We start from the raw sequence: 21,871 nt of genomic DNA on the forward strand, positions 1-21,871 counted from the left end.
CCAACAGTCTTTATTCATCATTCACATAACTATGGAATTTCAGCTTCAATTGTAATAAAAATCGTAGTAGTTATAAAAAATAAGTAACAATAACACAAAACATGACTTTAGAATAATATAATGTTCAAATAGCCTATATCCAGTAAACACTTAGTTTTTAGGGCATGTAGTTAATCTTAAGTTGAGTTTGACCTTAAGAGTTCTACATTCTTGTATAAACACTTCAGTGTCATCTCTTAAATCTCTCAAATAAATAGAAATGGTTATTCTATATCTGCCTCCTCATAATGAAGGACATGTGGCTTCTGGACACTTCCCTTTAGAAGGTGTTTGTTATCCCAAAGCCACTCTACAGCCCTCTGAAGGTCCATCAGGAATCTTGATCACTGCATAAGAAAAGATGCAGTAAGTGATATAATACATTTGTGTAGTAGTCTAAAAATATAACAGCTTGTTACTAATCTGCATCTCCTGTACTTGTGGACCTCTCTGCGGTGGTTACTTCATCCATGTTGATTAAAAAAAAAATGTTCTCACACCACCAATTAATTTGTCTCTTTATATTATTAGCATTACAAAGCCAGAAGAAATGCTAAAAACAGTTGCAGTTTTGACATTAACTACCACAATAAAAATGTCTTTTTATTCAACACTTTGTAGTTCTGCAACATGGGTGCAAAGTTATAATGACCATTTTAAACAAATGTCAATATTGCAATTAATGTGCAATTAACAGAGTGAATGTGTAATATCATTTTACTGCAAAAAATTTTAATAGAATTAAACACCACCATCTTCTGATTGTGGCATGTCACACTTAATAACCAAAAAAGTCAACACATGTTAATAATACTAATAATGACAACAATGAAAATTCATTAAAAACTGAATGCAAAATGAATGAACAAACGAATGAATGCTTACAGCCATGAAGCTGAATGTCTCTCCCATGACCACATACAACATGCACTGAAAAAGACAATGAACTTTTGTCATTTCTTTTTCTTGTCATTTCACAGAATTAAGTTTTTTACCTCACCTAAAGCCCATAAAAAACCTGTAAGATGAGCTAAAGAGGAGAGACCACCGTGTGGATCTCAGAATCTGAGGAATCTGGTGAGATTCTCTATGGTCTCAGATGCTTTGCCATGTATTCTCAAGTTTCATTTAGCATTACAGGAGCAGACGCAGAGCTGTTGCAAACGGTATATCTTTATTATACAGGGTGTCCCAAAAAAATTGACATCATTTGAGATGTGAATATCTGAGTAACTACATGTCCTAGGCAAACGAAATTAAATAGGCTTCATGTTGATCAATACAAGATTTATTTATCAAAATTCAAACAAGAAATTCAGAGGGATGTAGATTTTATAACCGATTTCACAAAGCTTCACAAATGTAATATCCTCCGATACTGGTGGTCATCCAGATCCCTTTGCCGTGCATAGACAGCCTTCCTCTTTGAATTTTTTGTGCCATGTCCAAATCTGCTTTCCAGTTGGTGCATTTTCATAGAATTTTCTCGAAAATGCAAGCTGCACACTCTTGTTTGAATGTGTTCAAGCACACACAAAATGCCTTTTCATTTCTAGTGAACGCCATTCTACAACCTGAAAAAAAAAAACAGTAAAAATTAAACTTGTTTTTACACATTTAGTTAAAATTTGAAATAATTTGAGGGAGAATTGGCTATGTTATTAGACTACAAAATGAGGTTAATTTTTTTGGGACACCCTGGATTCCCTGATATACCCTGATCCCCTTTAGTCAGGGAATATAATTGTACAATAATCTTAATTTTAATAATTTTCGAAGTTATATTGACTCCACACACCCCGTCTCATCTTCAGGCTTTTTATTTTATTGTTCTGTTTTAAAATATTAGGTTATGAAAAGATACAAATATGTACTTTTCACCTGGGACAACGTGTTTAAGGTACACAATAGGACCTTAAACTGCACAGAACCTTTATTTCTAACAGTGTAGTATTAAAACCAGTGTGGGAAAGTGACTGTACACTTAATGTACTAATGCAATGGTACACTGCATGTATCATAAAGGTGCTAACATAAATTAACATTATCACAGAATAATGGATAAACAAAGACTGCTTATAAAGAAACTGTTTCTGTATTAAATGCTGCTGTGTGATACAAGTGTGTGACTGGCACATTTTGATGATTATGTAACTACATTTTAAAAATCATGACATGACTGGTATGTCTGTTGCTTTATTTTACGTTGAAGCTCTTTCACAGCTCTCTGTAAAGGTCAGAGGGATCCTGAACCTCAGTCCTAACTGTAAACCGTCCTATACAAGTAATTACACAGTATTTAGCATTATGTAGTTTTTTAATGATTATTGTATATAACGCCAAATCTGTCTTATAATTGTATTCTATCATAACTGTTGTGCTACAGTCCCAGGTTCACATGGCCCATAGAAATTGAGATGCTTTAATTTAATTTTTAGTTTTTTCATTAAAGAAAATTACTTTCTTTGTTCAATAATGCTGTCACCTGGCACTGCTGTCTTGTTTTGGCAATTCGAATTTTACAAAAAAAAAAAGCACAATGAATGTTTGTATTTCTTTTTTCGCTTCCTATGGAAATATCATGTCATGGTGTAAAAACTACAAAACATACTGTATCATGGAATTTGCATATCATTTACTGATGCCAAAGAAGAGTGAGACAGAGGGACATGTCCCTTCAACTTTTTAAAATTACTTGAGAAATCTGTGTAATCTTGGGATAATTGCCACAAAAAATGCAAAACAAATATCACTGATGCCATATTTTTGAGAGTGAATTTTGGAGCTTTAGTTTGTAAGAAATTGTCTACGTCTTGAAGCAGACCTTTTATCTACCTCATATGAGAACACATTTCTGTCGAAATTGCCTTTATTCTACTTCTAAAACAGACATATTGTTTTATTCAGAATGACATTTTGAAATCTGATTTTTTGAATATCCTCAATAAAACTGGAATTACAGTTTAACACACATGCTGTGTTCAGACTGCCAGCCCAAATCCAATTTTTGGCATATCCAGATTGTATCCAGATTGATTTCTGATGGTGTGGACAGCAAAAATTGAGAAAACATATGAAATCTGAATTTTGTAAATTGGATCCAAAAACACATTTATCATTATCAAAGTATCTTTTCAAATTATTTATTGCAATAGATCTGACAAACTTTATTGTATTTCAATGTGTTTGGACCAAAATGGAATGGAAAAACCTGCCACTGTAAAGGGCAGGAAACCTAATCCTGTTAATAATTTTATATGTACACTTATTCATTTACCATCCATTTTAAAAATGACAATATAGTAACTCTAACTGCAGGTGTATGTTTTCAACTTTGCACATTTGAATTGCTGTATGTAGACTTTAACTTCCTGATACTGGTACCCCCTACTTGTCAGACCAATTTGCACCCCCGGTATCATTACACACCTAAAATCTATGGTTGACTGTTTCTACAGAAAATAGTCCATAGCATTCACAATTTGGTGAGGCACTTTATTTTATAGTTTGATAAATACAGGGTATTTACCCGCTAAGAATGCGGACATTTAAAGCAATTACTTTGTTACACAAGTAAAAATAATACCAGTAGTAATAACTAATAAGAGAGCTCCCTTAGTTATATCTACCTAGATACCACAGAGAACAAACTGATTGGCCAGTTGTTCTCTGGGCGATTCAAGAATTTAACCTTTTTTTTCATCCTAAACTTAACAATAAAACAAGAGCAGTACTGTAATTCTTGCAAAGTTCAAACACAGGCAGGATTCTGTTCAATAAAAACAAACTAAAATGACAAACATGTATGTTTTACTTCCCAGAAATCATTAGGCCTTCTCTGCAGGGGCCTAGAAGTCTCAGAGGGTTCCCCACTGCATGTTACCATATCTTGTAGTAAGTATAAGTGTTGTTTAATCTTCACATATCTATCACATATTTAGTGTATATATATATATATATATATATATATATATATATATGGTCTCTGAGAAGGTTCTCTGAAAAACTGTGCTGGAACAACTGTCTATCAACTGCTGCGGACTCTCCTTTTAGATCTGCTGCTCAGTTGTCTCACCATCCTCATCCTCAGCATAGCGACAATATTCTGGATGTTTGGGCCAAATAATCTTCTAGCAAACTTCAGGATCTCCTCCTCATTCTGCAGTTTTTCTCCAATTGCAAATACGAGCAGCAAAGCATGAAGACCAGCTGACAGAGAGATAGCAGTTTTTCCTCCTCTTGCTTGAGTTGCTCTTCAGTGACGTTTGGATTCAGCAGGTCTGAAGTGTCAATTACACACACCTCCCTTCCAGCAACATGGCGGGTTTGTTCTTCACACGTTGTGGTTACTCTCTGTTTGTACCGGTTTGGACTGTTGAACAGTTTTTGTCCCAGGATTATGTTTTCTGTGACACTTTTCCCAGATCCACTTCTGCCCAGCAGCAGAATCCTGACAGCAGAGTCAGAGGACAAATGTGAATAGAGTTAAAGAAAAATGTGAAAATATCTAATTAAAAATCTTCTCTCATCCTTTATTAATACCAGCAAAAAGTAACCTTTGAAGATTTTTTTTCTGCAAACCTCAATTCCAAAAAAAAAAATAAAAGTAAATGTACATCACAGCTTTCTTTTACATCTGTAATACAAAACAGGAAGAAGCATAAAAACACTCAAGACAAAGTTCAAAGAGTAGCTGAATGTGGATTAAAATTTGAGAGGAGAAAATAATCTTTAGATTTCACTCATTAATAAGTAACATCCAGCTGTAAAAGGAGAAACAAAACTCACAAACACATATCTGTTACAGGCACACACTCAGACTACAGGCACAGACTCACACAAAAAATGGTGGCACAAAAGGCTCTGAAGAAGAGATTTGAGTGTGAAAAAAATGGTAAGGAACCTTTACATATTAAGGTCCTTTACCAGTTTAAGGGTTCATCCTAAGCAGAAGTTGTTTCAGCTTTAAAAAGGTTCTTTACATGTACACATTTACAAAGACAGTTCTCTAAAGAACAATCAATTGAAAGGTTCTTTAGGCTACCAAGGTTGTATGGTTTGGCAGAAGTTTAGGAAAAACAATACAACTGTTGCAGCTAATATAACAGTGGAAACTGCATAGAGACAATGATGCTAAATTAGCATTATCATACACTGGTAACTGATTCAAGCTAACTTATAAAGCACAAGACAATGTAAAATACTGTCTTATGCTTACAGGGTTTTAGGATATTTTGGAACTTGAAATATTAGGGGTGCTCCTAAATTAATTTAATAAATAAAGCTCTAATGTTAGCTAACTTAATCTTTAAAATTTAAGCTGTTAAATACATATCGTTTACATAGATTCTTCATAGATTTGTGTTCTTCCCCTTCAAAGAGTCCAAGCAGATGATGTACATCCAAAGAATATAAAAAAAGGAAAAAAAAAGCACAAGACTTTTTTTCTGCTTGGTGTACTGGCTGCAGTAATTGTGAAAGCAAGATTTCTGACATTTAGATATAAGAAAAACATAAATAGTGAAAAAATATAATAATGGCATTCAATAAGTGGAAATGAAAATTGTTTTAATATCATCAGTGAGTGGATTTTTTGTCTCACTGTTGTTACCATTGACAAAATGAAAAATGCTTTGACACAAGCAATTTCATCTGCATTTTCTTTGAAGAGATTAACAATGACTTAACTCTGATCCATATCTCATTCAAATGGTTACATTTGCTTATGGCATCATCCTACTAAACTCCACATGAACTGTACTATTATAAGAACCAAGAAAGTGAGAAGTTATAAAATGTGTGAAGAACAAATACAACATGTAATAATAAAAATAATAAATAATAAAAATAAATTACCATTTTTCAGGTTCAGAAGCAGCTCTGTGCCAGAAGCAACCTCTTCAAAGGGAGCTGAAGAGCACATCTGGGTACACAATGTTCTAAAGGAACATGTTTACAGAATTATATAGTGATTCATTCAAAATCAGTTGGTGGACAGCAAGACTTTCAAGACAGCAAGACTGCAAGCTCAGAGAGTTGGTGATCCATTGCTGAAAACATTACTACTGCTTACACAACAAAACAGCAAGCCACAAACATAAAGGACTCATAAGGAAAGCAGAGAAGATGGTTGTATTTAAGAGGCATGCTGCTCCAACATAATTCAGGATATACAGTGCAGCAGATTCAAAACTAGAAACTGAAAGAAAAAATGAAAGGTGCGAAAAGGAGAATGCTGGGGCCTCCAGAGTTAACAACAGAGTAAATGTACCGGAAACTACTGCAAAAGTCTAGAAATAAAGCAGGTTCTCTTGAGGAACAAACATAGTCAGGGAGAAGCAAGTGGCTGAACATCAAATGACAAAGAGAAAAAAATGACTGTACCATTAAGAACAGAATAAAGCTCACTGACAAACTGCTGTCACAATGCCTGTCAAAATAGACACTCTGACAGTGTGTTTTTCATTGTTTAATAATATAATTTGCTATATGTTTAGACTTTGCGAGTCTCGTAGTTAAATAAAACTAGATTAAAATAGAATTAAATTCATATGTAAATGATATGCAAAACATGGAAACGTAAACAGCACGCTAAATGTTAATGTGACAACGAGAGGGCGGCAGGATGTATGTGCAGATAAATTTTATTAGGGCTTGCAACAACTGTCAAATTGTCAAACAATCTGCTTGAAAACACAAGGAAAAATACACACTCAGAAAATGGTAAAATAAAACTAGGGTCAAAACACAAGAAAAACCAGAGAACCACAGTGAGAATGGCTTTAAATTGTACATAGAAATGGTAAGACTGCAAACTGAAAGTTCAAACCAAGAGGCAGGTAAACACAGCAGAACACAGATCTTTTTATGCAGTTAAAGTGAACTTTTTGGACCTTTTGCACCTTAAACCTGCGGTTCTACACTGATATCCAAACAAAACGTATGCATTCATTTACACTTATTTAAGCACCTTTCTGTTCTTTGTAATTGATACTACTCTTATTAATGTTATGCTTTCGTATATTCTTATTACATATTAGATTTTTTTAGTTTTGACTACATTCTTGCACCCAGCAAACTAGTAACTTCGCGTTTAATGCAAAAGATGCATTAAAATACATTGAAATAAAACCTTTGCAAACAAAACTGAATTGAACTGTACTGGAATGAATGAAAGAGGGCCATGTTATAGAACCAAGGAAACTGCACTTGCATCTTCTCACTGGATTTTGCACATCTTCTGCCTGGCTAGGTCTCCTGTGGCTCTGATAGCTGCTTTCACAGCCTGTGCTCGTTTTACCCCTCTGCTCTCTGCGGCCTTAATTGCGCTCTCTTTCTCCTCCAGAGACACCTGTATTTTTCCTAGGTATTTAGCAATTGTACTAAGGCACATGTCAGAAATTAAGAATTTTTGAGCTTCCAAACGTGACTCCTCCACTAAACTCCAGTATATTTGTTGCCACTCAGTCTGCTGCTTCTGTTCATGTTTATAAGCCTTAAGTTTCTGCTCCAGTTTCTCCTTTTGGATCTCTAGAATAGATTGTTCAAGATCCTCAAATGAGACATCACTGAAATATTTTCCCTCATTTTTTGCCACCATTGACTCTATTTTACCCATCAGATCTTTAAATTGTGGGTAACTGGATGCGTTGTTATTCAGACTGTAGAATCTGTTCCCACAGCTCTCTAAAAGAGCTTTGAGGTCTGGGTCACATTTTTCGAGGTACTGTTGAATGGTTTGTTTTTTCTTCTCTAACTCGTCCTTGCAGGTGAAGAGGATCATGGTGTATTTCCCTGCATTTTCACCAAAAACGTTTTGGAGTTGCTTCACTGTTTCCTTCTCTTCAGGGGTAAATCTCCCTACTCTGATCACTATGAGGAACGCATGAGGGCCTGGAGATGAGTAGGTCATACATTTCAGAATTTCCTTGGTAACTTCATCTTGGCTGAGTTTAGTGTCAAACAGTCCTGGTGTGTCAATCACAATAATCTCTTTACCGCCTCTCTCGAGTTTTTCAGAGCTGCACTCTCTCGTTTGAGAGGATGAACTTGCATCAGATTTAAACACATTCTTGCCCAGGATAGTGTTTCCTGTAGCGCTCTTTCCCGCTCCAGTCTTCCCCAGCAGCACCAGCCTTCGCTGCCCTTTCCTCTCAGGAAGCTGTTGCCAGTCATCTGCTGCTCCCTCTGTGTGTGTTTCCCTTGAAACTGTAACACAGCAACAGAATGATCATATGCTTTCAGTACTGGGCAACCTAAATTATACTTCACGCTGTGATTACATGATGAAAGACTGAGCTGAGTTTTCTTTTAGCCCCTCTTTTTGTTTGTTAAATTTGTTATCACTTACAGGGATGGTGCCAGGGTTTTATATAGCAAAAAAGGCTTGACTTTCCTACACACTATGTAGCTTGCAACTGAGTGCTGACGTTCACATTATTGTTAACAATGAGCTAATTGTTACTGCATGTATCTGTAGGCATATTACTACATCCAGCATTTTTAAGTCCTCTGTTACACTTGTGATAGTATCTGGACTACTTTACTGTTTCTTACACCTCATTTTGCTTTTTATTTTAGACAAAAAGGATTCAAAATGAGAAGAATTGAACTGACTTCAGTTCCTGTGTTAACAGATGCTGTACTGTGATGTTCTGTAGTTCCATAATTTACTCAGTACTTAAGAAGTTGTGGAGCTGCTTCTTTTGAACTTCTACTCAAGTTGTTTTTGGAAAAGCACTTTTACTGCAGTCAACACCAGCTCAGCGTATTAAGCGACTTAAGCACTAGAGCCCCATGGTCACCAGGGGGCTCCCTAACATTATTCTGGATTATTCTGGATTATGACTGTACTATTATGTTGCCTTGCAGGTGGTGGAGCATGTGCTCCTTTGCCCCATAATGACTTATAATTGAATTTTATCAAATTGAATTCTTGAATTTTAACAAATCGTCACCGTCCAAGAAAAACATGTATCTCCAACTTGGCAACTTTACAAGAGATGGCAAAAACAATAAAAATGGAGATTCCATTTTATGATTTCTGTATGTTTAACTGCCCATCTTTGACAAACCACTCTCAAGCTCCACCTTGTTTTCGTAGCCCTTCAATCAATGCTCAGAAACCATTTCTATCCGCCGTTCAGTCAGTCATCAATTCAGCCAGCGTGCCACATTTTAGATGTAAAACTCTAGATATGGTGATAAAATGCGTCTGTAGCCTGATGGACTGAAGAATGTTGTTTAATACATGTTTCCAAAGACAAAACAGAAATAAGGATTAATCTGGATTTATTTATGTGGTTAACACCACCAGCTGAACTTGCTCATCAATGACTCTGTCTGCTTAAAGGGGAGTTGTTTCATTTGCTGGTGAGTCGATAATATGAGCTAGTTTGACTGAATAATCAATGTGCACAAAATACTCCTGCAAGAAGTCTGTCGCAGATTTTGAAGCCTGGTCTGTAATTTTAGCTGGAATGTTATAAGTTAGTCTTTGCTGAACCACCCAAATCATTGTTCATTTCAAAGGGTCATTAATGTACCATTTTAATGGCTTTTAGAACGCTGGATATGCAGCTACTTCAGTACATGAAGTAAATTAGCTGATCAAACTCAGGCCCAGTAGAGCAACAGAGCTGATGTTTATAACTTTTAATTTCATTTTTACGTTGAGAGTTGAGGGATTTTTCTCTTCATTTTACCATTATCCGTTTATCTTTTCTGTTATAGCCTGTTGTTATGGTAGCAGTCTTAACGCAGTTAACCTAAAGAGGGCCCAAAGATCACGGCCAGCAAATACTGGATTTTGGTCTTGTCCCTTTCATACAGAGATTTCTCCCCATTCTCTGAATCTTGTAATGTTATTATGGACTGTAGATGATGAAAAAAGTTCTTTGCTATTTTACATTGAGAAATGTTGTTCTTGAATTGTTGCACTATTTGCTTGAGCAGTCTCTCACAGAGTGGTGAACTCCTCCTCATCTTTACTTCAGAAAGACTGTTGCCAGTTAACCACCAGGTGTTTTTTTTTAGCATTACACAACTTTACCAGCCTTTTGTTGCCCCCTCCCAACTTTTATGGAATGTGTTATTGCTGTCAAATTCAAAATGAGCATATATTTTTTAAAAACAATAAACTTTTTCCGTTTCAACATTTGATATATTGTCTTCGTACTATTTTCAATGAAATAGAGGGTTTAAATGATTTGGCACATCATTGCCTTTTGTTTTTATTTACATTTTGCACAGCATCTCAACTTTTTTGGAAATGGGATTGTATTTATGAGGTCTATAGTATGTTTGTCTGATGTTTGTTCTTTTCGCAGATATCACTGTACTTGGAGAGTGTTCGTTCTTTTAGAAAGTTACTATGACATGAAATAAGTATTTGTTTATTATCTGCAAACTATCCTACCAGACATTGTGGCTGCCTGTGGTAAAGGAACAGTGTTTTCATCAATGTAGAACTGTAAAACAAGGTGACTTTGTGGAGATTATTCGGGAACCTTGGAGGCTTTGGGCCTGACTAAGCATGACTGTTGTAGACGTCTTTAGGACATACATAAAGGGCCCTACTTAACACTGTGTTTAGTTATGATCAGGTTTTTAAATTCACAAGGGCTGAACTAACTAATACCCCTCTTTTGATACACTACTTGCACTCTGGAACATTGCTGCTAATGCTGTGTTTACACTGTTTTACTACCTCAGTAACTGCTGTGCTCACGTATGTTATCTGACTGTGTAAACTCGCAGATCACAGCATGTTAAATATCTCTGCACCTTATTCCACTACCTCATGCTCAGAAATGAGAAATGAGTGCTGTGTCGGTGCTGCACTGTCCTGTCTGTTTACTGTGCCTAATGTCTGTTTAATTTATCGTATTTATTGTATTGTTTCTAGCTTAATTTTTTGTTTACACACTGATGTCTGCACATTTGCACTTTGTACTTTTTGTTCCTTGTTGCACCGTGTTGTTCCTGGAGGAACGTAATTTCACTCCACTGTGTACTTGTACAGAGATGGAATGACAATAAAAGTCTCTTGACTTGACTTGACTTGATTCTAAACCAATCCAGGTCTTTATTATAACAGTTCTGCTATGTAATAACGATTCAGCAACTCAACACTGTGTAATATGCTATGTGTAGAGTATGCATGATTTGTCTAAGTTTCAGCTTGCTGTTTTCTTTATCCTATTTTTAGTCTTTCCACTTTAGTTAACTCTATGCATGAGGTTATGTTTTTGTATGAATGCACTGACCTGCATTCATATACTAAAGAAAATATATCTCCATTTTTTATTCATCCTTGTAAATTATGTTTACTTTTTGTGTTCCTGTAATTCTGAAATTACTCAACAGATCCATCTGTACTAGTGCAGGTTGAAGCTCAGCTGTTCACACTATCATATATTGCTATGATAACATCTGCAGTTATATCTCTCTCATTTAGATAAAGTTTTTAAATGTCTTTTAAAGTAATACCTTCAGCATCTTCAGCAGACTACGCTGGACAGGGAGCCCTATGGACAATTCAATGAGCAGCTAACTAACAAAAAGCACAGCAAAGCAAAGTGGAAAACTACAGTTCACCTCAAGATCCTCCACTGTAACAGGACCCCACAAGTACAAACCATTTATTGACATAACGTATACACTCCTTTGCTCGTTAATGTATCACTTTCCTTACCATAGGAAAAATTGCGCAAAAATTGTTCCCGGTTCCCATAAGAACCCTCTGTTCAATAAAAATGTCACTGAATTACTGAAAGTAATAAATACAAATGCAAGTTACAATGCAAAAGTTTGGCCACCCTTTGTCAAATGACACATTTTGTTCATTTTTGAGGTGAAAACACTAAACACGTTCTCTTCAGAAAACTATATATAAGTCAGTACTTAGTAACACCCTCTTTGGCTTGTAACACACACACAGACACATTATTTAAGCCGCTTATCCTCCCAGGTCATGGGCGGTGGGATTCTCTGAACTGCTATTTCTTAATGACATTTTGGAAAGTGGAAATTGTGAGATGTAAGTTTTCTATTGCTTTATAGGCATCATTTATCAGTTTTCAGGTCCTCAGCCAGCTGTTTAGAGTGGTGGTTCTCAAACTGGTGCTCAGATTTTTGCTCCAACCTAACTTGAAACTCTCCCACACTGGGAGAGAGCAAAAATATGGACTGTCTGGGAGCCTTGAGGACCAGTTTGAGAACCACTGGCTTAGAGGAGCCAGCTATAAAAGCTGCACTCCTTTTTTAAATGGAGTCAAATTTGGGAAAAAGACAAACACGATTAATCGCGATTAACTGCACAAAATAATAGGACTAATCGCAATTAATTATTTCGATTACTTGACAGCTCTAATAAAAAAATCTCATAATAGATTACCTGACATGAAGCATTTTAAATCATACAAAGGCAAAACAGACAACTTACAATATATCTGGACATCTATGCTTTGCCTTTTGTGCTGTTCCATCAAATAGCATTCTCCGATATTGGTCACCAAGGTATCAATCTTCTTCAGTAGGTCCACAACCTGGTCCTCAACAAGGTGCCTGTTGTCAAAAACATGGAATCTGCCACAACACTTTGCAATCAGCTGCTGCAGATCTCCTTCCTTTTGGATTTGCTGATCAATTGTCTCATTATCCTCCAGTTCATCCCCTCTCGTGAAGAGCACTATGATAATGCTCTCAATGTTTGGACCAAATAATCCTTTACTGAATTCCAGTATCTCCTCCTCATTCTGCAGCTCTTCACCAATAGGAACCACAAGGAGCACAGCATGAAGACCAGCCTGACAGAGAGATATCAGTTTGTCTTTCTCTTGCTTGAGTTGATCCTCAGTGAGGTTTGGATCCAGCAGGTCTGGAGTGTCAATCACACACACCTCCCTTCCAGCAACATGACAGGACTGCTTTTCGCACATTGTGGTTACTCGCTCTTTGTGCCGTTTTGGGCTGTTGAACATTTTTTTCCCCAGGATTGTGTTTCCTGTGGCACTTTTCCCAGATCCACTTCTGCCCAGCAGCAGAATCCTGACTGTGTAATTGGAGGACCCAACTGCAGAGCCTGAGAAATACAAAGAGAGTGATAATATATGAAAAAAACAATAGTTTGGAAGACCAGTAAAAATATTTCTTGGAAAATCATCCTCCATTCATCTGCTTTACTTTATCAACATAACTTTAATCCTCAGGTCAGAGTCCTTAATTTGAAAAGCCACTGTGGTTTATAGACAGATAATAATTGGAATGACCACCTTGCAAAGAAGCTTATAAAGTGCTGGATTTACAGAAAATATAAACCCCACATTTGCTTATGGATCAGAAGGGTCAAAGGAGAAAAACAACAATCTTGCAAACAGACCAGTCAAACCAGTAGTGTACAAAATGTCATCTCACTGCGCATCACTTATCAGACTTTGTACTAAATGGCATACTATAGGCAAACACCATGTCTGTCGCTAGTGTTGTCAGCAAAGAACAAGAAGGCGTGTTTGTAGTGAACTCAGGAGCATCAAAACCGTAACATTGAGAAATAAAAAAAAACATTTATTTTTGATCTTCCATCATGTGGATGGAAAGATTAGAATTTGGTCCAAGCAACTTAAGTCCATTGATCTGGTTGTATCTGGACATTCTTGCTTACCAGGTTCATCAGTTCATGGCTACAATTTATTCACATTCAGATGGACACCTCCAGCATGATAATTCAAGTCAAAATACACTTTCAGAATTATGATCTTACAGTAATGTAGTTCGATGACTTTTGTATTAGTCTCTGTAAAGCTATAAATTCAACTAATGACAGCAAAAGAAAATAAATACAACATGAAAAACTGTTCTTTTGTTTTAGGAAATAAACTGAAAACATGAACAAAAGATTTCATATAGGAAAATTATATATATATATATATATATATATATATATATATATATATATATATATATATATATATATATATATCATTTTGGTTTCTGCTCCATCTAGTTTAACACAACATCCATACAACTATAAGGGACACCATAATGTTTACTAGTTACAGTAAATATGTTACTAATGTCATAATTCTTCTGTCTGGTGTTGACAAGTGAAGGACAGTTCTGCTTTTGAGTTTTGTTTCCTCTCAGTTTTTCTTCCTCGTGCTCTTAGGGAGTTTTATCTGCGAATGTCACTCTTGGCCATGATCATTTGTGACTTCTGTAAAGAAATATCTGTTTTAAAAGGGACTATATTATTAAGATGAATTGAATTACTGAAGGATGTGACACAAAAAGTAAGAAATGTATTGCATGTGAGTGGCGTCCAGGTGTCTTGCTATGATATGCTTAATTTGTTTTACAATCAGAGGGGCCTTACCAAGACATGGGCACAGGTCTAACCTGACTACCTTTTCAGCTAGTTTTAGTGCAAGACAACTTTTAGGAACAACAGGGTACAGTTAAACAAACACAAACATTAGATTTTTACTTTTACAAATTTAAAAGGGAAAAGTACACTATTAATTTAATTACTACAGAAATTACTAGAGTTCTGCAGCTATGTTTCAAGAATGAGAGTCTCAAACCTGAAAGAGAGGCCATTGCAAGCCAATGTAGCATTAACTAATACCAGAGGAACTCTGATCACCATAGAGTTTCAGTTTTACTCCATTAAGCTGAAATGATTATAAATGCTGTGCACACACGTTACCCCACCCTAAACAAACAAACAAACAAACAAACAAACAAATAAATAAATAAACAACTGTTACTCAGAAGTGAAAATGGTCTTACTGAAGCAAACGATGATTTTTAGGAATCTTACCAGGAACTGGAGAAGCCTCTGCCATTTTCTTAAAAGACTGGACTTGAATCATAGCAAACAAGTGAATACCAGTGGAGGAAAAAATACAATATTACATTACAGAGATCAGTGCATTTCAGCTGCCATTCTTTATATCTTTAAAAATAACAGGAAATATAAAGAGATAACATAAGCTTACCCAAGGAAATATTCTAAATAGTAGGCTTTGGTGTTTTGTGCATTTTGGGAAGTTTAACTAATCTTTCGGTTTCATTCATTCACGCGTGACTGTGTTCAGCCTTTTGCCCTACAACTGATGCAGCGGCGCCATCTTGTGCCAGACGTGACCATTTCAACAACTGAAAACCAAATTTCTCTCCTCATCTCTCTGTGGAGGTGATCATTCCAATGTGCATAGTTAACAACTTCTGTGTATCTTTTCATTTTTGAGGTTCATTTACAAAGTGAGTGCTAACAGACATAAAGAAGGAGAGAGGTCATGGGCTGAACTATGGATGGGAGCTCATAACGCTCAACATGGCCTCTGTTTATGGGAAATATACAAGTTACTTTGCAAGAATCAACTCGCCAGAACACAAGGACAGAGAATGAACGAACAGGAGTTTGAGGTGTGCTGTGTACTTTGTTGTTGCCAGTCATTCAGTAAATGAATTCAGATTATCCCTGCTGAAAAGGGACCTTTAGAAACTATTATTAAAATCTAATGGGTTTGCTTTCTGATGGAAATTGGCTTAAAGGTTTCCAAGTGAGAACACTAGTTTCCTGTAGAAAACCTTTAGATCCCATAAAGAAACCATCAATTAGAATCATCCATTGGTCAACAGTGTACACTGTGAAATCAACCCATTAAAAAATGCCAAAGCACATTACGTAATCATTAGGAACCAACAGAAACACAGTGGTTTCTACAGGCCTTTTCAGCAGGGATCACACTTGGAATAACCAAAGGCTTTTGTGCATTACAAATGACAAAATAGAATCTCACAGGAGCATTGTGTGCTTATTTTTCATTGCTAGAATCAGTTCATCAGCAAAGAAATTACAACACAACAAATCAAATAACATAAGTTGGCAAAATAACTATGTATAGAAAATAATTTAATGTATTAGTGTAAAACATTTCATTTTCTCTTCAGTGTTTCTCCAAAGTCAACACTGAAGTGCCCATCCTCAGTCTGTGTGTCATCAACTCATTCAAGTTCACCATAATTTGGCCAGGATCCTGCCTTGAAGGAAATATATAATGGAGTCATTAAGTGATTTCACTTTAATGGAAGGTGCTAAGTGTTGTAAGCTATAATGTTAAAAATATACCTTTCACTTCAGCCTTTGCTAACTTAGCAACCTTATAAAGCTGTCTGGCTTTTGGCTCTGTTCTGGCCCACATGCCTTACATCTGTCCGGTTGTCAACCAACAATCACAAAGGAAAGCCAGAATCAGCCCAAAACTGTCTGCTATCTGAGTGGGTCAATATCCTCTGCCAGGCGTGATGACACTGCAGTGAATATTGGAACTTTTAGGTAATTCTCTTTGGCGAGTCACCAACCAATGCATCGCGGCACAAGAATACATCTGGGTACTTTGACCATTCTTGTTACATGTGTTCTTGAGTATTGGAATGCAATTTGGGCAGTGGAAAATAATGTCAGGCAAGAACATGACAATGGAAGAACACATAAGAATGCATATTAAGAAACTGCCTCTCTCTTAGCTGTCGCAGCCAGATGTTGAGCAACTGTGATTGTCGTTACCCGAATTGTGTTCTTTGCCCGTTTTGCACTGTGCATGCACACCACTGTTGTGCATGTGTAGAAAACATTACATTATCAACTCTTATGTAAGATAACATCCGATAAGAAAACAAGCAACCGAAACGTGTTTGAGACATGCTTTAAAGGCAGCAATAACACCATGAGTGTTGCCAATGTATGCAGCTCACTGCTAGTTGTTAGCATTAGACGTTACAGCATCTTTTACCCAGCAAAAATTCTTTTAAGCTGAATGGGGGAACCTCAGCAGGCAGCGTTTTATACACATAGTCGATTCTGACATGACTGGGTGCCTTACTGCCTCTGAGTAGGCAGCATTTATTACGTTTTAGACACAGCCCATAAATTGGTCTGCTGAGTGAGTGCCACTCCTGGTCCACCATCAGAATGTCCAGATTATTGTATACAATGCATACAATGTCTAACTATTTTTAACATCTCCTCAAACAGATTTTAAATGCAAATACACTTTTATTTTGTAAAATAAACTACGACAAATATTACAGATAGAAAAAAATAATGACTAGGCCTAATATACAATGATTTTTGTTTAAAATACTGTGCTAGTTTTGTTACAACTGTATAACCCGCTATAATTATCACATGGCTGTCAAAATTATATACTAAACTAATTTACAAGGAATGATGAAAGGAAGAAATTAAGGGAAAAAAGTCATTTGAAATGTGAGTGGAAAATGAGAGATGAAAAATGTCATTTTGTGTAAAACTCTGCTTAACATTCAATGCACTATTTGAGTTTTGAAAAGAGTCTGCCACATACATGTGTAGTCTTGCTGTCATACATACACAGATGCCGCATTGGCATCAGCCAGCAGGCACATCAAAGGCGCTGCTATATCCTGGGGGGTCAACATTGTTGCTGAACTGCATTCAGTACGGATATAGAGAGGCAGGTTAGGAAAAGGACAGCTCAGCATTTCGCTAGTTCGAGAATGGTGTACTCAGAAAGTGGAGCAGAATTACATAATGAAGATATGACCATGTGGTTGGCACAGAGAACTTGTTTTTTCTTTTCTTGTATTAAGCTTATTTCATTCAATACCCTACACAGGGTATCTTTACTTGATCTGAAATAGTTATACTATTTTATTTACACTGATTTGCTGTTACTGAGTAAGTGTGCATTGTAGGTACAGCATACCATAATCCAAATGAAATATTTACATTAGATTAGCACCATATCACTGTGTTTTAAGGGGCTTTATTTGGATTTATATGAACATTAAGGTTAGAAGTCATTCACACAGTTATGGATTTGCTGATGTGTGAGAGACTAGGTCTATTGTGTTGTGTGAGCACTTTCACAGTTATGAAATATAAATAAAAGCAACCGAGAGAAATCCATGCAACCTAGATATTATATTTATTTATTTTTAGCACTCAACAATGGGATGTATTTATATCTATGTCCACAGTGACCAAGCTTAAAATGAGAGTGTGCTTGCCTGCAAGATTTACTGCTGTAATATTCCTGGCCCAACTACTTATCAGCATTTCACAAAGCCAAGCCTCTCAGTCCCACCCCAAAGACAACCAAAGTATAAACATGTAAACTTTTCTCTGCTTTCCTTCCAATATCGCCATGATGTAGAGATGCTGTAACGCATTAGAATCTATTTTGGTGTGAACTCTAGATAGATAAGTTCATCATTGCTGTACGCCATCTTTTGATTATGTGTTAACTTCTTGTTTTCATTCAGGCAATTTAGATTGCCTGGTTCAATTTTACCTACAAAGATCTCTTAGATTTCTTTTATAACTTTGGATCAGTTGTTTTATTTTACTTTGTATGCTATTGTCTTTTTCTTTTTCTACACATATTCTGCATTCCTCTTTTTATCAATTGCTTTTAAACTTTTTGAACATTTTACCCTTCTGTTTGTCTTGTTTCACAGAAGTTCTATCATCTAAGAAAAGAACTTTGGGTAATGAAATTTCCTGCGGATAATGAGATAATGAGAAAATTATTAATATTCATATTGTTACTGACTGTCTCTATAGGATTAACTTCACTGGGTGGCTATTTCATCCTGTTGGATTGGTGACCCACCTGAATTATTACCCATAGTCAAGTCAAGATAAATAAACTGGAACCAACAGGCCCCCCTACTTAGAGTAAGAACCCCCCCATCTAAATTCTACAGCGTGTATGTAAAAATGTATATATGCCAAAACAGTGAATTTATTTTTTAATGAATCTTTAATGACTTATTTTACTATGTTTTGACAAATGACTGGGAAAAAAGACATTTAAATGTTAATTTTGTAAATGAACCAAATAATGAATTGAATAGTATGAGTATATTAATTACCTAACAATGTGTAAATTCATTTAGCTATTATTATTATTATATAATTTAGCTATTATAACTATTATTATTATTGTTATTGTAGTCAACAATAACAACAGTTTAAATAAAGCAGCAGTATTCAACGTTGTGTGTTTGTTTGTCACATTAAACACAATTAGTAACTGCAAATAATAATTAGACAAGACAGAACAGATCAGGTGTGAATGTAACTCTACTGAGCTGAAAAACTCACACACAAACTCAAGTCCGCGATGGCTAAATATGCTGCTTAACGATAACTAATGATGCTACAGCTAGCATGTAACTCTAATGCTGGCCAGTACATGAACAACTTTAGATCTTTATGATGAAAAACTGTTTTCCTCTAAATGTCAAATGATTCACAACCCCTGCATTATCATATATTTAAAAATATATATATTTATTGCATAACTTAAAATAAGTGCATATATTACTATTATTTATTTACATCAGATGGACTGACCATAAAGTCTATAAAGAAATTACAGGAATTTGATCATCAAGATGAAATTTCTAAATTCAATAAATGTGTTGAGATCAGGCTCATTGTACTCAGTCAAAAATGTCTTTAAATACACATTGAGAATATTCCCAGGGAAGTGCTTTTACAGTCTGTAGCCATATCACATGATTTCAGTGGCACCTCCAACGTACACCTCCACGGCAGCATCATACTTTCATTTGGGAACAGTGATGGGAGCCTTGGGGATCAACGGTCACAGATCATTGACTTGTTATTTTTTCTTTCTGTACAATAGACTTGCTCTGTAGCCGTAGTTTAATGAAGTAGCAACTAAACTACCTGCTTGAACCCCCCCAAAAAAAGAGGTTAGAGACTGAAAGATAGAACCTGCTATTTCATCTTTGTAAACAAGCTGGATCGTGTTGCTGCTCTTCTCTTTTGGTTTTCTGTTCAGGTAAGTTATGGCTTTATAATTATAAAACTTGGGTGTAAAATTCCTGATGATACATGCTAAGTAAAGTTGAGCATCCATGATTTGGAGTGTAAAAATAAGGTCTGTCTTTAAGAATACGAGTTTGATTTAAGTGAAGGCTTTAACAGCTTCTACAGAACTCTTTATTCACCATCTCAGCAAGCTGATCTACTACACTGATTCCGCTTAAAAGAGTTATTATTAAGTTAAAAGAACAGGAATCTGCATCAAGTTGTGTTGACTTACCACTTTTACAACATGTTAAGGCAGCCCAGTAACTAATCTCTTTGAGTTCAAACTGTTTTTTCACCTTTTGTTATTTCTAAATAAAAAATAATAATAATAATAACAATAATAATAATAATAATAATAATAATAACTGCTTTAACAAACAATAAAATCAAACTGACAAATGCAGTGACAAATGAGTTAGTCTTTTTTTTTTCTTGCTGAAATTTTAGTATGTTCCTAAACCAGGGGTGGTCTTTTCACCAGCCAAATACAAAATAGATATACTGTACATGTTGATATTGATTAAGGCAGCCTGTTGCAGCAGTTCGGTAGTGTTCTGTAAGTTTCTCTAAGTCTTTTTTATTACGATAGTGTTCATTTTAATTCTTTTTTCATATTAGTTATGTAGGGTATGTTGTTGGCTACAGTCCTGTGTAGTTCTAAAGTTATCTGCTCATTTATTTGCCATTTTACAACCTCTGAACCTCTCAATGTCTGGAAGGCGAACTCATTATTTACACTTGGGAGCAGCTGCTTGCGTTCCACAAGGTGGCCCTGTTGCCCGGAAACCAGATTTCAGATCTCTGAGGAAGCATTGGGGGATGCAGGGCAAGAGCAAGACTCAAAGCAAAATGGTGGATTAAACCATTCCTTTCATCAATCGTCATGAGGAATGTGCGATCGCTGACTCAGAAGATGGACAAGTTTGGAGCATTAGTGACGAATTAACAGAAATCTTTAGAATGTAGCATTATGTGCTTTACAGAGACATGGCTACATTAGCATATCCCTGATGCTAATGTTACCATCGTAGGCTTTCACACAGTGAGAACGGACAGAAACAACCTGCAACTCAAAAAAAAGACACTTAGCTAAGACACATACACACAGACATACACACATGCACACACACATACACCGCTTATCCTTCTGGGCCGCAGGCTGAGCTAAGACAAGTTTGTGAAATTAAGTCAAATGGGAATGCTAGCACAGTTTATTTAGTATAGTGGTTTCTGAATATGTGACATTTTGCAAAAATCACTTACTGTTTTATGTTTAAATAATTTCAGCCTTCAAACCATATAAATTAACTGATACCCACAGTCCCCATACCTGTGGACAACTGAGCTGTGTTCTGTGATGAACTGACAGAACAGAAAGTCTCTGATAGTGCAGCATCATCTGCATGGTGAGATTGAGGAATAAATGTATCTTTTTTAAAAAGAAGCACGTCAAATGCTATTTTGTTCAGCAATCAAATTGAATTACAATCTGATTATTACAGTTTTATTTTCATTATCACTTTTTAAAATTCTGGCCAGTCATATTCTGATGTCTCGGCTCACATTAGGTGTTATCTGTTTTGTCCACGTGTAATGTATGTGTGACAAAAACATTTTACATAAGTTAGTATACCTGCTCATACTCCACTACTTGCAGTCTGTTCAGATTGCTGTTTTGGCCAGTAAGTACTACAGTAGTATGCAAAAGTTTGGATGCCCCGGTTAAATTACACGGTAGGGGAAATTTTATCTTATTTAAGTGTTCTTATTTTCTTATAGAAGATCTACAAATATATAATTTGACTAGAAATCTTGCACATGACTGTATGTACTCAGTTTCCAAACTGAAAACACAGCTAAAAGAAAATAGCATGACATTGTCACAGAAGAGGCAGGACCAGGAATCATCAATAGTAAACTGTCACCACAATAGTCAAT

At 35.9% G+C, this 21,871-nt stretch overlaps 1 protein-coding gene across 1 annotated transcript; it reads right to left on the reverse strand.

Annotated features, from left to right (window-relative positions):
- Positions 1-7,002: 7,002 nt before the first annotated feature.
- LOC118801843 (GTPase IMAP family member 8-like) lies at positions 7,003-15,107 on the reverse strand. Its single transcript, XM_036562221.1, has 4 exons — positions 15,039-15,107; positions 14,861-14,902; positions 12,485-13,123; positions 7,003-8,247 (listed from the first exon to the last, which is right to left on the reverse strand). Exons 2-4 carry the CDS (start codon positions 14,883-14,885, stop codon positions 7,259-7,261), a joined length of 1,653 nt encoding a protein of 550 aa, XP_036418114.1. The 5' UTR covers positions 14,886-14,902; positions 15,039-15,107; the 3' UTR covers positions 7,003-7,258.
- Positions 15,108-21,871: the final 6,764 nt, after the last annotated feature.

Source organism: Colossoma macropomum, unplaced genomic scaffold, assembly GCF_904425465.1.
Source record: "Colossoma macropomum unplaced genomic scaffold, Colossoma_macropomum, whole genome shotgun sequence".
Classification (NCBI taxonomy): domain Eukaryota; kingdom Metazoa; phylum Chordata; class Actinopteri; order Characiformes; family Serrasalmidae; genus Colossoma; species Colossoma macropomum.

What these genes read in the sequence shown, in the direction of transcription:
- LOC118801843 (XM_036562221.1), bottom strand. Translation starts at nt 14,885, where the DNA reads ATGGCAGAGGCTTCTCCAGTTCCTG. An exon ending in AGAGGCTTCTCCAGTTCCTG is followed by an intron (nt 13,124 to 14,860) that starts GTAAGATTCCTA and finishes TGTATTTCTCAG; the next exon opens with GCTCTGCAGTTGGGTCCTCC. An exon ending in CATAGATGTCCAGATATATT is followed by an intron (nt 8,248 to 12,484) that starts GTAAGTTGTCTG and finishes GCTGTGTTACAG; the next exon opens with TTTCAAGGGAAACACACACA.